Source organism: Manis javanica, chromosome 13 (genome assembly GCF_040802235.1).
Source record: "Manis javanica isolate MJ-LG chromosome 13, MJ_LKY, whole genome shotgun sequence".
Classification (NCBI taxonomy): Eukaryota; Metazoa; Chordata; class Mammalia; order Pholidota; family Manidae; genus Manis; species Manis javanica.
In genome coordinates, this window is record NC_133168.1 from 896,405 (window position 1) to 912,678 (window position 16,274).

The 16,274-nt window shown below is 39.2% G+C and overlaps 1 protein-coding gene across 5 annotated transcripts in view; it reads left to right on the plus strand.

The window, feature by feature from the left end:
- The first annotated feature begins 114 nt into the window (after nt 1-114).
- CDK19 (cyclin dependent kinase 19) overlaps nt 115-16,274 on the plus strand; it is a 109,548-nt gene continuing 93,388 nt past the window's right edge. The window contains exons 1-2 of one of the 5 annotated variants that reach the window (XM_073220785.1): nt 343-482; nt 10,442-10,503. Coding sequence is in view for 4 of the 5 variants with exons in the window: in XM_073220787.1 (XP_073076888.1) it covers nt 355-482 (128 nt within the window). In the remaining variant the exon portion in view is untranslated. Of the gene's footprint in view, nt 483-10,441; nt 10,504-16,274 lie in introns of all 5 variants that reach the window. The other 4 variants (XM_073220787.1, XM_073220781.1, XM_073220784.1 and 1 more) reach the window with 4 other exon arrangements.

A 16,274-nucleotide genomic window follows, 5' to 3' on the forward strand; every position in this document is an offset into this window, starting at 1 on the left:
TCCTCGGGCACCAAGGACTACATTTCCCAGGAGCCTCGCGTCCGAGGGGCGGGCGGGCCGACTAGTTAATGAGCTCAGGCGGCCGCGGCGCGGCCCACCGGGTTCCAAAACAAGGAAATGAAGAGGGGAGGCGGGACTGGGGGTGCCTGCGGGAGCCGCCGCCGCCGCCGCCGCCGCGGAGGAGGAGGAGGTGGCTTCCGCGGCCGCCGAGAAGGCCCCTGCTGAAGGCGGGCGCGGGGCGGGGGCGCGTGCCGAGAGGCGGCCGCTGCGGGAGCGGAGCGGCGGGCGCGGCGGGAGGAGGGACTGAGCGGCGGCGGCCCCCGCGCCCCGGCGCCTCCATGGGGAAAGCAGACAATGGATTATGATTTCAAGGCGAAGCTGGCGGCGGAGCGGGAGCGGGTGGAGGATCTGTTTGAGTACGAAGGGTGCAAAGTGGGACGCGGCACCTACGGGCACGTCTACAAGGCGCGGCGGAAAGATGGGTAAGAGCGGGGGCGGGGGACGGGCTCGCTCGGGTCCTGCCCTGCCCGCGCCGCGCGGAGGGTGGGTCGGGGTCCGGGCGGGCCGCGCCCGGGCGCGGAGGCGGGGTGGTCGCGGGCCGCGCTCGGGGGCGTCGCCTGTCGCTCAGGGCGCTCGCCGGGACGTGTGAGGGGCGGTGTCTGGGGTCTGCGAGCCCCGCCGGGAGGGCCGCCCTGGCCCCGGGCTGGTGATGGTCGCGGTGCAGCTTCCCGTCGGACTGCGCGGCGGCGGCGGAGCGCCGGGGCCCCGGCCAGCCTCGCGGTGCGGCCCGCCGTCCCCGTCCCGCGACGTCGCGTCCCTCGCTGCCCGCCGCCGGCGTGGCCTCGGCCCGCTGAGGACGTCTGCGGCGGCGGGCGCGTTTTGTCTGCACTACTTGCGAGTTCGCCGGTGCCCCGGTTCCTCGCTCCCCGGCCGCTCTCCCGTCACGCCCTCGGCCCCGGCCGGGTGACCGGCCGACGCGCGCGGAGCGGGGCGCGGACGGCCCGGCGCTGGGGGGAAGCCGCCGTCGGAAGCTCCTCCCGACCGGCCCTCGGGCGGCCGCGCTGCGGAGGCGCGGGGCAGGGGAGCCCGTGGCGCCGGCGCCCCGAGGGGAGGGCTCCAGGACCGAAGTAGGTAGGGGGTGTGTTCCCTTAGGGCAGGGAGCCCAGGAGCGCAGCTTTTTTTATTAAGGCATCATTGAAACACGATCTCACGGAGGCTTCACGTGAGCAGCACTGTGGTCACTACGTCCACCCGTGTTACCAAGTCCCCGCGCCCCGCCGCAGCCGCTGTCCATCAGCGAAGGAAGGTGCTTGGAGTCACTACCTGGCTTCTCCGCGAAGAGCACAGCTTCTTAATCTGTTTACCGTCAAGTACCTTGAAAATTACAAGGGTGAAGGATTGTTGGTATTGCAAGTAATTTTTTTTCTTGTAACTGAACGGGCCCCCTAGTTAGAATTCAGTCATTTGTGAGCTTTTCATGATTTTAGTTAATCGCCAGGTGTCTTCGAGTATCTTTCAAGGAGCGCGAGGCACTGTAATTAACTTAGGTCTTGCTTGTGGAATACCCACCCTGCTTGTGACGCTGGTGCCCCAGGGGAGCCCTGTCACATACATTTGGAGAAGGCACACCCAGTCTTCCTGCTTGGACGTTGGTGCCGCAAGACAAATCAGACGTGGTGTTTTTAATATGCCTCAGGCTTACTTTGTAATATACTTGATCTGGAATTTTAAAATTTATTTTTGGTTAGAATAGCCTCCTTTTTGCAGGCAACTTTTGAGAAAAGTTAAAAACTCTGTTTCTGATGTACTTGCATAGCATGGGCTACAACAGAAAACGAAACTTCTAATTCTTTGAATATTTTCCCCTCTAATAAAGTCTTGATTCGAATACACTTCAGTGAAATTTGTTTGATTAGAATTAATAAGGCTTCGTAAGTAGAGTAAGATTAATTTGTGTATCTTCAAAATATGCTTAAGAAAATAACTTCTAGGATCTGAAAACATTAGTTAAAATAACTTTTACGTGTAAGAAAAATCAATGTGAAGATATTTTTCTTGGACCAGTGGTCTAGTTGAGACGAGGTTTTACAGTAAACATAACTTTTGTGGGTTTCGTAGCAGGATTAAGTTACATGTTCATTGATACCAGCAATTTGAGAGAAAATGTTTTTAGTGATGGTTCTAAACCGTGGTGCAGATTTGCACAGTTACACTGTGATCGTGGCAAATTACAGGTTAGCTCTTTGCAGAATTTAACTCAGAAAAATTTATAATGCTATTTTAGAGAGAAAGAAATCGCATTAATACACTGAAGAGAACTTACCCTAATGTACATAGTGTATATCGCCAAAAAGTAGTTCAGGTCTTTAGAGGAAACACTGGAGGAAGTAATGCAGCATGAAACCTAATGCTGAATCCTCTGCTTACAGTTTAATACTACAGTTTACAAAACCTTAGAAAGTTATTTCATTTGAAGTAAGACTTAGGCTTTTAAAATTATATCTACATAAATTTGTAACAGACTATAAATGGAAGATTATCATCTGGGTTTTCATTTTACCTTCAATAAAAACGTTCCTTGTTCCATCTTTCTGTTTTAAAGGAAGAGAGTCTTTTGACTAGAATATCCTTTTTTAAAAAAATCAGGCTTAAAACAGTTTTCTTGAAGAAATGTGAGTTCATTATATTTCTAGACTTTTTAGTATGAGCAAGAATTTATTACAATACAGTTTTTCTTTCAATATTAGTAATGTCACATAGTTTATGGTTATAAATCTAAGATATTTCTCAAATTTGAAACACTTTATTTTTTATTTTTATTTTTCCCAGGATATATTTAATTCTGGTAACTGTTCCATGTGTGCTTGAAAGTGTATTATGGCAAAGTGCTTAAAAATAAGAATACAAACGGGAGAAAGGACAGCTCTTCTTTATAGAAGAACTGCAAACGAGCAAATGTAGAAGGAATGAGGGAAATAGAAAACCATCAGGAAAACACCAGAGTCAAAACTGTTGCCGCAAGACATGATAATGGACTGTGAAATTAGGGGTGCAAATGTGAGGAAAAACAGGATGTTTGCATAGTCTCAAGTGTCTCTCTCAAGATACTAATTGATTACAATTAATAAAAATAATTTTTACTTTTTAATAAAGACAACTTTTCCTAGGGAAACTCAGCAGACACCACACTCTTTTAACTAAGTTATCAAGGTTAACATTACCAATAACAAGGCATATTGACATTGTGTACCCCAAATGTGATGTGCTGAGAACACACATCGCTTCTGTGGCCTGCTTGCCAAAATGCATACCCTCCATCTAGATGAGAAAACATCAGACACATCCAACCGAGGGATATTGTACAGAATAGTTGAACAAGTGCCAAGGCTCTGAGAGACTTCGGAAAGACTGAGGGACTGTCATGTCCAAAGGAGACTAAGGAGCCATGACAGTTAAATGCAATGTAGTGCTCTGAGTCGGATCTTGAAACAGAAAAAGGCCATTAATGGACAAAGTGGTAAAATTCAAATAAGGCCTGTAGTTTACTGCTGTGAAACACTTAATTTTGGTTGATAAAGGAATATTGTTAAAAAGTTCTTTTGTCAGTAAGAGGTTTGAACAAACACGATTCCATAAGATGATGTTATATTTGAAAACTTGAACGCAGCAGTACCACTCTTCATCTTTGTAGACGTTCATTTTATTTTTGAACCACTCTAATAAAAAAAAGAATGCTCATTTTTGGAGATGTTATTGAAAATGAAGTGCTGTTACCATAGGCTTTCTGACAACTAGTTGGTGACTACATAGTATAAAGTATGTCACAGAGTCCTTCATAAATAAATGAAGGTTCATGTAGATACAGAAAAGTAAATAATAGGTACAGTAAGTGTCTGCCTGTTTTTGATGGGTTTTTCACATTTGGTTCATAGTTAGAATAGATGATTGTATTTGCATTATTTTCAAGACGTGAAGATTAACGATGTATCAGTATCATGTAGCGTTTTAGAAATTTGAAGAGTTTCAGATCCTTCAGCCTGATTTCCTCTTTACAGATAAGAAAACCAGAGCTTTTAGAGGTCATGCCCAAGTCCCACAGCACAGGACAGGCCTGGAATCCAGATCTCTTGATTCCCGGTCTTGTATTTCCTAATCTTAATAATATGATGGGAGGAAAAACAAAAAGACTATATTGCCTCCAGTTTTGACAATCTTACTGCATCAACTTTTTCTATGCAAAGGGTACATCTACACCAAAAATTATGGAAAAGGAAAATACCATGTATGAGGGACCTTTAAAGCAGTGCCAGCCTATAGATTCTGCATGTAGCTGCTTCTCTCCACCGTGTGTCTGATTGGCACAGTAGCTGAGTCAAGCATGTCAGTCTTTACTCTTATAGTCTGAGATCAGAGTTGCTGCCAGCATCACTTTTCTACAAAATAAAACCAATCGTGTCATCTGTCTTGGAAAACTACATTCTCTATGGCTCATACAGTCACATCTGATCTCAGTTCCTTAGTTTGGCCTGTAAGCCATCTGCATTTAGAGCTGTACAGCCCTTAAACCTGCCACCAGCCCCCTCTTTTGCGGTGCTGAAGACATAGGCTTCTGTACAGCATCGAACCGCTCAGGATTTGGTAAGTCCTCTTCATGAATAAGTCCGTTTTCTTTTTTCTACATTACACTAGGATGGTTGCTTTGCCATTCCTCCCTCTCTTCTCCTTTCCCCTGCAAACCCGGCATACTCCTGCTCACACTTCAGTAGACCCGATTCAGAGCTTTCCTTCTGGAAGCCTTCCCTTACTCACGCAGAGTACTCATTAGCTGTGTTTCTGCCCCTTTTGTTCTTACTGTGGAATTACTGTAAGTAATGATAATGTGAGCATAAACTACTAGCTACAAATGCTCATCATCATTCTATTTTCAGCTCCTCTGCAGGTTTGGGCATATAAGGCACACTAAAATTTTACAAAGTTTTAAAAAGTGCCCTAAATTGGTAAACATACTTCATTGATGTTTTCAATAATTATTTTGAAAGTCTGCAGTGTAGTGAAGTTGCATGAGATAAGTGGTTAAATGTAAAGATTGCCTTAGTGCTAACTATATATATATATATATATATATAGTGGCCCTTTAATAATATAAATGACGGTGTGGACAAACGAAATAGGAAAGCTCATGTCTTTTCTTTCAAGTTATAGGAGAGATTTTGAGGCATTTTTATATTTTTTAACTTTAATTATAGCTGGAAGATTGTTATATAACAGGTATAGAAATGCCTAGTTCCTCTTAATGTTTCATTATATTCCATTGTATTGATTTAACATAATTTATTTAAATATATATATATAGTCCTAGTGTAATTTTTTTTCTAAGAAATTACATGCTTCTCAAGACAGTTGATACATTTCTTTTAAAAGATTGATAAACATAGGTAAATATTGAATTATTAAATTTCTTTTTCTCTTTGGCTAGCTATTTTAAAATTGCTGGACTGTAATACTCTGTCTTCTGTGCTTTTACTAGCTGTTGTTCAAACATAATTTAGGAAATTTTTTGATAGGGACTTAAGTTAAAAATTGTCTTTAGCACTTAGTAAGTCATATGGACATTGGCTTATGTTTATTGGTTCTTTATTTATGCAGTGCAAGCCTTCAAAACTGTTTTGAGGCCCAAGGAAAATAAATGTTCTTTTCAGTGAAATTTGATTGTCTGGAACAATAGTTGACAAAACTTTTTTTATAAAGAGGCAATACTAAATATGCTTTGCGGACCATACTGTGTCACATGAGTTTGCTGTTGTAGTGCCAGAATATCCACAAACCATATACAAATGAATACAAATTGGAAAGGCCATGCTCCAGTAGAACTTTATAAAAGAAAACAGCTCGTGGGCTGCAATTTGGTGACCCTTGATCTAGAGCAGTGATGTCCAGTAGAATTTCCTGCAATGATGAAAATGCATCTGTGCTGTTCAGTATGGGAGCCACTGAGCCACATGTGGCTCAAGAAACGTGAATAATGTGACGGAGAAACTGGCTAGTAGCTATGATAATGGACGGTGCAGGGGTTAGAGGTTTTGAAATTTAGCAACACATTTAAAATTCTCAAATCCCTGAAGTGGCCCTTTAATAAAAATGTATAAATGACGGTATGGACAAACGAAATAGGAAAGCTCATGTCTTTTCTTTCAAGTTATAGGAGAGATTTTGAGGCATTTTTATATTTTTTAACTTTAATTATAACTTGAAGGTCGTTATATGACTTAGGTATAGAAATGCCTAGTTCCTCTTAATGTTTCATTATCTTCCATTGTATTGACTTAACATAATTTATTTAACTATCCCTCTTGATGGGCATCTATGCTGTCTCCAGTTTTTTGCTAGTATTAACACTGCAGTATTACGGTATCCTAGGATAATATCCTAATATACTAGTAGGTACAGTGTTTTGTGCATATTGGTATAGCAGTTAAGTTAAATCCTTAGAAGCTGCTTACCCTTTGGAAGTAATGGCTTGAAATGATTTGCTAATATGGTGATGTATGAGTTGTAACTCTCTAAAGACTGGAAATGGGGGACTGAGAATAAGAAAATGTTAAGGCTTTAAAAATAGTAGTTATTAATACATAAAATTGAGTTCTAAATCATAGTTTGCTGTAGGAAATGCAATTACATTTTAAGTAGCATGGGAAAGGCATGTCTGAGTTCTAGATAGGAAAAAAGTTGACCTGTGGAAAGGTATTTTTCAAACAATGGACATGAATATTGATGGATTAGGAGTTTTTACTTTTGTGTACTGTATGTTTGAACTGGATATGTTGGATAAAAATTAACATGTGATGTTACATTATGTATTTGTTGCTCAAAATGCCTAAGTGATTTTGAGCAGTGATGGTTAGACGTCAGTAGAAGACTTTAAGGCAGTATACTGCAATTTGAAATTTTCTTTCTGGTAGGTAACTGATCAGAATAAGGATACTTGGCTACTGTGGTTTTTTAATTTAATTTAATTTTTTATTAAGGTATGATTGATATACACTCTTATGAAGATTTCACATGAAAAAACAATGTGGTTACTACATTTATCCATATTATCAAGTCCCCACCCACACCCCATTGCAGTCACTGTCCATCAGTGTAGGAAGATGCCACAGAGTCACTATTTGCCTTCCCTGTGCTACACTGTTCTCCCTGTGACCCCCCACTCCATGTGAACTAAACACAATACCCCTCCATCTCCTTCTCCCTCCCTCCCCACCTGCCCTCCCACACCCCTCCCCGTTGGTAACCTCTAGTCCCTTCTTGGAGTCTGTGAGTCTGCTGCTGTTTTGTTCCTTCAGTTTTGCTCGTTCTTATACTCCACAAATGAGGGAAACCATTTGGTACTTGTCTTTCTCCGCCTGGCTTATTTCACTGAGCATAATACCCTCTAGCTCCATCCATGTTGTTGCGAATGGTAGGATTTTATTCTTATGGCTGAATAATATTCCATTGTGTATATGTACCACCTCTTCTTTATCCATTCATCCACTGATGGAACACTTAGGTTGCCTCCATATCTTGGCTATTGTAAATAGTGCTGCAATAAACATAGGGGTGCATATGTTTTTTTGAATCTGAAAAGTTGTTTTCTTTGGGTAAATTCCTAGGAGTGGAATTCCTGGATCAAATGGTATTTCTATTTTTAGTTTTTTGAGGAACCTCCACATTGCTTTCCACAATGGTTGAACTAGTTTACATTCCCACCAGAAGTGTAGGAGGGTTCCTCTTTCTCTGCATCCTCACCAGCATTTGTTGTTCCTTGTCTTTTCTATGTTGGTCATCCTAACTGGTGTGGAGTGGTATCTTATTGTGGTTTTAATTTGCATTTCCCTGATTAGTGATGTGGAGCATCTTTTCATGTGTCTGTTGGCCATCTGAATTTCTTCTTTGGAGAATTGTCTCTTCTCTGCCCATTTTTTAATTGGGTTATTTGCTTTTTGGGTGTTGACCCATGTGAGTTCTTTATATATTTTGGATGTTAACCCCTTGTCGAATATGTCGTTTACAAATGTATTCTCCCATACTGTAGGATGGGTTTTGTTCTGTTGATGGTTTTTAGTTTGATGAAAAGTCCCATGTGTTCATTTTTGCTTTTGTTTCCCTTGCTGGAGGAGATGCATTCAGGAAGAAGATGCTCATGTTTATATTCAAGAGATTTTTGCCAATGTTTTCTTATAAGTTTTATGGTTTCATGACTTACATTCAAGTCTTTGAGGAACTACCATACTGTTTTCTATAGCAGCTTCACCATATTTTTATTCTCTCCAATAAATCACAGGGGTTCCAATTTCTCCGTATCTTTTGCCAACACTTGTTATCTTCTTTTTTAAGAGAAATGTAGATAGTAGCCATCCTAATGGGTGTGTGGCAGTATCTCACTGTGTTGAATTTAAGTTATAAAATGGTTGAGTGAGTTATGTGATCACATGGCAGCAAGTTTTAAATGGAAACAAAATGACTCAATTTTGCTACTCTAACACCAGTATTATCTGTTATTTGGATATGTGTTCTTTAGTATTTTTTAGGCCTTTTTTGTTTTTAAAAATTTCCATTTTTTATTCTGGCTTTATATAATAGGCATTTCTCATTTTTAAACATATTTTCTACAACAATCATTTGCATTTTAATTTTCCAAGAAAATGTTACAAATGCTGAAGAATATATAGAGCATGTTTGAATACTTAAGAACGTTTATAATTGTTTGGCATCATACATGCAGGTAAGTGTCTGGTTTGCGTGATTTTAATTCTGCAGACTGGACAATACAGTGACTTAAGCACGTGGTTCTAGAAGTAGACATTTTGGGTTTGAATGGCACGTCTGCCACTTCTGTCCATGTGTGTAGGCAGCGTCTTGAGCCTGTGTCTTGGCTTCGTCTGTAAAGTAAGGGTGGTAATAGTGCCCATCTCAGCTCTGGGGAGACTGTGCCTGGCGCATCGCACCTGCTGCAGAAGAAGCCTTTGTCGCCGCCGCCGGGGTCTTGCCTTCTTGGCTTCTAGAGATGCATGCAGGACACAGGGAGCCCCTGTGTCTCAGGTCCTTGGCTCGGAAGGTAATGAGCACTGCCCTCGTTTTGGGAATAAAGCGAGCTGTGGCGGCGGGCAGTGCTAGGTGACCACTGGACCGGCAGTGCAATGTGCCGCCTCCGGGGGACTGTGGCCTTCCGGCCACCGCGAGGCCGCACAGCCACCTAGGCCCTTGGCCGGCTCCAGCTCGTCTCTCCACTCTGTGGCTGTGGGTTTTGTGCCCTGTGGTTCCCCAGGTTCCTAGCGTGGAGTTCTGTATTCCCTCTATTTCTTAGTTAATAAAAAGTCAAATGCACTGATTCAAGTTTTTGCAAAATTTAACATTCTGTGATTTTTAATACCTTATTTCATTTGATATTCAATAAAAATGTGAGAGATGGTGAAGGAGTCCTCATTGAACACCTGATTGTACTGAGAGATTAAGGGACCTGCCTGATGTCACAAAGCAGTTAAGTGATTTAGCTGGAGCTTGAACTCAAGCCACCTGACTTCAGGGCCAGTATTTAGTAATATTGTATTTCTTGACATAACATCATGTTTTAAGACAATGCTTTGTTCTTTTTTTCCTGATTATTTGATGGGATCGTTAAGGATTTCTAAATATAACATAAAGAAAACATGCCCCCTCTTTTAATAGTTAAGACTGATGATTCCTTTTCTCATATACCAGCTGCATTCGTAGTCTTTATCTCTTATCCAATGAAAAAGAATGAAATGAAATCTGAGATCTAAATACTTTACTTGATTGAATCCTTAATTTTTTCATGAATTTTTTCTGAAAAGCTTCTCATGTTTCATGCTTGTATTTATTTTATAATATTGGAACAAGGTAGGTTTTCCATATCTTTACAGTTCTTTATCCTTTACCCTCTGCCTTTGTCGTCTTCCAGGTCTGTTTCTGTTTTTTCCTCTATTCCCAACAATCTCTGGTCCTAAGAAAGAATTTACCTTGAGCTGTAGGGTCTATTACACTTCATTTTGTGAAGTATGTTTTTCTACTGAATTTCTTTTATAGTCCTTATATATGTACTGGCTCTCTCACATTTAAAAAGTTAAACTGTTAGTTTAAGCATATGTGAATTCATACTTTGTTGCTCTTTTAGCATTTCCAGTAGTGTAAATCACTTCTGTTGGTGAAAATATAAATCAGTTAAGGCTCAACTTTTCTATCTGTCATATGATTAGCTACATAACATATAGTGAACTCTGAATGTTATCAGTATATTATTGATTTGCTCATTGTCATATCTAAAATCTGATTTCCTTGGCAGGATGTAGACTTGTGATAGGCATTTGGCATTTTATGTTTTGGGCAGTGTAACTTTAATCTACATAAACTTCTCTGCCTTTTGCCTCTGCTGTGTTCATAGATTCCAGGAGGGCTTCGTGTTTGGACCTCAGGCGGTGGAGGTAGCAGACTTTTCCGCAGAAGGTAAAGCAGAGTGTTGCCTTCTGGTGCCATTGTGTGTGTGTGCGGGGGTGGGTATGTGACAGGTGAGAGTTTGCACAAATGTCGTCACAAAATAATTCATGATGATTCATTACTTAATTCACTTTCACAAAATTTAAAGGCAAGTTACTACATGTATAATTTGATTCAGTACTATTACACTGTATAAATATAGAAAAATTTAGATAGAACTTAAGACTCTTAAGTTTCACTTGTCAGCTGTTAACTAGAGAGTAAGAGTGATTAAGGAAGGAGCATTAGTGTAACGTATAGCATACACTGCCTGACCTCCTCAGACCTAGTTTCACTGTGATCTCTTCTGGGAAGTTGTCCAAGTCATTATTCATATGTTGAATTCTTCTCAGCTGCTCCTTTTTCAGAAAGATTGCTTTACAATTAATAGAGAGACAGCCTTGTCCATGACCCATGACTAGAGGACAGACATTGTCCGACAGGTCCTTCTGTGTGCCAAAAATGTTAAGTTTCCTATATGCTAATTACCTCTCTTCAGAACTTGTTAATAGGCTCTCCTTTCAAGTTAGTTCTTGTTTCAGTAGAGAAACAAACATCCCACATACCTGTAAAATATGTTTTTATAGTGTTAATTTTAAGAAAATGACATACCTTTCCCGGCTAATGTTTCTTTGATTAAAAAAAATATATTTTGCCATTTATGTGCCACTTAAGTATTATTGTAGGTAGTACTTTCTGTGAATTTGAAAACCTTTATGAGCTTTCTTCACATGATATTTTTATAGAGGGTTTTTTTTAAAGACCTATAGCAGCTAACAATATTGTACTCTTAGACATAAAGTTAATGTGGTTGGTTTTTAATTAGATTCTGAATGGGAATTAGAGGAATAGTTTTCTTATGGCTTCTGGAAATTACATTTGTTTTGGTTTTAACTAAGTGGCTGCACATTATAGCTTATGTTCAGGATGTACACCTTATGTGAGGCTAGGGTAGTACATATTTGTTGAATTTCTGCTTGGTGCCAAACACAGGATCACTCCATTTTACAATCCACCCAGTTTCACTATTTCTTTAATTTTTCTCCTATTCAGGGAAGCTGCTTTTCTTTTTCTTTTTTTAATAGTTGGAGACTTTAATATTATAATTTCTTTTTTTTTTTTACTTTTTAAAAATAAAATGTACGTCACAGTGGTTCAACAGTTCCTGCCCTGCCAAAACCCCCCTTGGTAACCTCTAGTCACTTCTCAGTGTCTGTGAATCTAATGCTGTCTGTTCCTTCTGTTTTGCTTTGTTTTTATATTCCACAAATAAGTGAAATCATATGGTATTTGTCTTTCTCCACCTGGCTTATTTCACAGAGCATAATACCCTCAAGATCCTTCCATGTTGTTGCAAATGGGAGAATTTCTCTTCTTTGCATGGCTGAATAATAATATTCCACTGTATATATGTACCACATCTTCTTTATCCATTCATCTACTGATGAATACTCAGATTGCTTCCATATCTTGGCTGTTGTAAATACTGCTACTATAAACATGGGGTACATATGTCTTTTCGGATCAGGGATTTTGTTTTCTTTGGGTGAGTTCTTAGGAGTGGAATAACTGGGTCAAATGGTATTTCTATTTTTAGTTTTTTGAGGAACCTCTGTACTGCTTTCCACAGCTGTTGCACCAATTTACATTCCCACCAACAGTGTAAGAAGATTCCCCTTTCTCTGCACCCTCACCAGCATTTGCTATTTCTTGTCCTTTGGATGTTGCCATCCTAACTAGTGTGAGGTGATCTCTCTTTGCGGTTTTATTTATTTATTTATTCGTTTGTTTGTTTATTTTGATATCATTAATCTACAATTACATGAAAGACATTATGTTTACTAGGCTCCCCCCTTCACCAAGTCCCCCCCACATACCCCTTCACAGTCACTGTCCATCAACATAGTAAGATGCTGTAAAATCACTACTTGTCTTCTCTGCTCTTTGTGGTTTTAATTTGCATTCCCTGATAATTAGCGGTGTGGAGCATCTTTTCATGTGCCTGTTAGCTATCTGAATTTCTTCTTTGGAGAAGTGTCTGTTGATATCCTCTGCCCATTTTTTGATTGGGTTATTTGTTTTTTTTGGGTGTTGAGTTGTGTAAGTTCTTTATGTATTTTGGATCTTGACCTCTTATCAGATGGGTCATTTATGAATATATTCTCCCACAGTGTAGCATGCCTTTTTGTTCTGCTGATGGTATTGTTTGCTGTACAGAAGCTTTTTAGTTATATGTACTCACACTTGTTCATTTTTTATTTTGTTTCCCTTTTCTAAGGAAATGTGTTCAGGAAAAAGTTGCTCATGTTTATATTCAAGAGATTTTTGCCTGTATTTTCTTCCAAGAGTTTTATGGTTAAATTTAGATCTTTGCTCCATTTCAAGTTTACTTTCGTGTGTGGAATTAGACAGTCATCCAGTTCCATTCTTTTAAATGTAGCTGTCCAGTTTTGCCAGCACCAGTTGTTGAAGAGGCTATCATTTCCCTGTTGTATATTCATGGCTCTTTTATTGTATATTAATTGACCACGTATGTGTGGGTTTATAACTGGGCTCTCTATTCTGTTCCATTGGTCTATGGGTCTGTTCTTGTGCCCATATGAAATTGCTTTGATTTCTGTAGCTTTGTAGTAGAGCTGAAGTCAAGGAACGTAATCCCCTCAGCATTTTTCTTCCTTCTCAGGATTGCTTTGGTATTTGGGGTCTTTTGTGGTTCCATGTGAATTTTAGAACTATTCTAGTTCGTTGAAGAATGCTAATGCCCTTGGAATTTTGATTGGGATTGCATTGAATCTGTAGATTATTTTAGGCAGGATGGCCATTTTGACAATATTGATTCCTGTCCATGAGCACGGGATGTATTTCATTTATTGGTGTCTTCTTTAATATCTCTCATGAGTGTCTTGTAGTTTTCAGAGTATAGTCTTTCACTTCCTTGGTTAAGTTTATTCCTAGTATTTTATTCTTTTTGATGCAATTGTAAATGGAGTTGTTTGCCTGATTTATTTCTGCTATTTTGTGTTAGTATATAGAAATGCAACAGATTTCTGTTTATTAATTTTGTATCCTGCAACTTTGCTGAATTCAGTTATTTATATTTCTAAGTCCTAGTAGTTTTTTTGTGGATTCTTTAGGTTTTACTGCAGTTTAACTTCTTCCTTACTAATTTGGATGCCTTTTATCTCTTCGTGTTATCTTATTGCTGTGGTGAGGACCTCCAGAACTATGTTGAATAAAAGTGGGGAGAGTGGGCACCCTTGTTTTGTTCTCGATCTTAGAGAAAAAGCTTTCAGCTTTTCACTGTTAAGTATGATATTGGCTGTGGGTTTGTCATATATGCCTTTTAATATGTTGAGGTACGTACCCTCTGTACCCATTTTGTTGAGCATTTCTATCATGAATGGATGTTGAATTTTGTCAAATGCTTTTTCAGCATCTACTGAGATGATCATGTGGTTTTTATCCTATTTTTTTTTAATGTGATATATGATATTGATGGATTTATGAATATTGTACCATCCTTGCATCACTGGATTAAACCCCACTTGGTCATGATGGATGATCTTTTTGATGTATTTTTGAATTGGGTTTTCTAATATTTTGTTGAGTATTTTTGCATCTGTGTTCATTAGGGATATTTGTCTATAATTTTCTTCTTTTGTAGTGTCTTTGGTTTTGGTATTAGAGTGATGCTGGCCTCATAGAAAGAGTTTGGAAGTATTCCCTCCTCTTCTACTTTTTTGGAATGCTTTAAGAAGGATGGCTACTAGCTCTTTAAATGTTCAGTAGAATTCAGCTGTGAAGCCATCTGGACCTAGAATTTTGTTCCTGGGGAGTTTCTTTGATTACTAATTCATTTCTTTGCTGGTAATTGGTCTGTTCAGATTCTCTGTTTCTTCCTGGGTCAGTCTTGGAAGGTTGAATTTTTCTAGGAAGTTGTCCATTTCTTCTAAGTTGTCCGATTTATTGGCATATAGTTTTCATAGTATTCTCTAATAATTCTCTGTATTTCTGTGGTATCATGATTATTCGTTCTTTGTTTCTGATTCTGTTCATGTGTATACACTGTCTTTTTTCTTGAAAAGTCTGACTAGGGATTTGTCTGTTTATTTTCTCAAAGAACCAGCCCCTGGTTTCATTGATTTTTTTTCCCTATTGTTTATTCTCTATTTTATTTATTTCTTCTCTGATCTTTATTATGTCCCTCCTGTTGACTTTGGGTTTCATTTGTTATTTTTCTAGGTTTCTTTAATTGTGAGTTTAGACTTTATTTGGGATTGTTCTTGTTTCTTGAGGGAAGCCTTGAGTAAGAACTGCTTTTGCCACCTCCCACAGATTTTGGGCTGTTGAGTTTTGTTTTCATTTGTCTCCATGAACTGCTTGATTTCTGTTTTAATTGGTTCATTGACCCATTGATCATTTAGAAGCATGTTGTTTAGCCTCCATGTGTTTGTAAGTCTTTTTGTTTTCTTTGTGTAATTTACTTTTAGTTTCATACCACTGTGGTCTGAGAACCTGCTTGATACAATTTCAATCCTTTTGAATTTATTGAGGCTCTTCTTGTGGCCTAGTATGTGATCTATTCTGGAGAATGTTCCATGTACACTTGAGAAGAATGTGTATACTGCTTTTGGGTGGAGTTTTCTGTAGATGTCTGAAAGGTCCATCTGTTCTAATGTGTTGTTGTGCCTCTGTTTCCTTTATTTTCTGTCTGGTTGATCTATTGATATATAAGCGGTGTGTTAAAGTCTCCTAAGATGAATGTGTTGCAGTCTAGTTCCCCCTTTAATTCTGTTAGTATTTGTTCCACATATTTAGGTGCTCCTATATTGGGTACATAGATACTTGTAATGGTTATATCCTCATGTTGGACTGACCCCTTTAGTATTATATAATGTCCTTCTTCATCTCTTGTTACTGTCTTTGCTTTGAAATTAATTTTGCCTGATATAAGTACTGCTACTCCTGCTTTTTCTCCCTATTATTTGCCATGTAATATCTTTTTCTATCCCTTTACTTTTAGTCTGTGTATGTTTTTTTGGGTCTGAAATGAGTCTTGTAGGCAGTGTATAGATAGGTCAATGGGTTGTTTCCTTACCCATTCTGCCACTCTGTGTCTTTTGATTGGTGCATTCAGTCCATTTACATTTAAATTGATGATAGATAGATATGTAATTATTGCCATTTTATTAATTGTTTTCTGCTGTTGTTTGTATTTCCTCTCTCTTCTCTTGTTATTGATTTTTTCTTTGGTGTTGTAACTGGATTTCTCTCTTTTTTTAAATTTATTTTTGTGTGTGAGTATTTAGTAGGTATTAGATTTGTGGTTACCAAGGGTCCAAAGATAGCTAGCTTCTCTACTACATAATAGTCTAAAATTGCTGATTACTTTATTTCAAACTTAATCTAAGGATACCTTTTTTTTTCCCACTTCCTCCTCCTCCACATTAGATGTCATAATCTGCACTTTTTGTGTCTCCCTTGACTGATTTTGTATATAGCTGAGACTGCTTCTTTTGTTTTAATTTCATACTTGCTTGTTAATTAGTTGGTCTACTACTTTTACTGTGGGTTTATTTTCACTGGTAAAAGCTATTTAGCCTTAGGGTAATTTCTATCTACAGTCGTTCCTTTAACATATGTTGTAAGACTGGTTTAGTGGTGGCAGATTCCTTCAACTTTTGTGTATCTGGAAATTGTTTAATCCCTGCATCAAGTTTAAGTGATAGAGTATTCTTGGT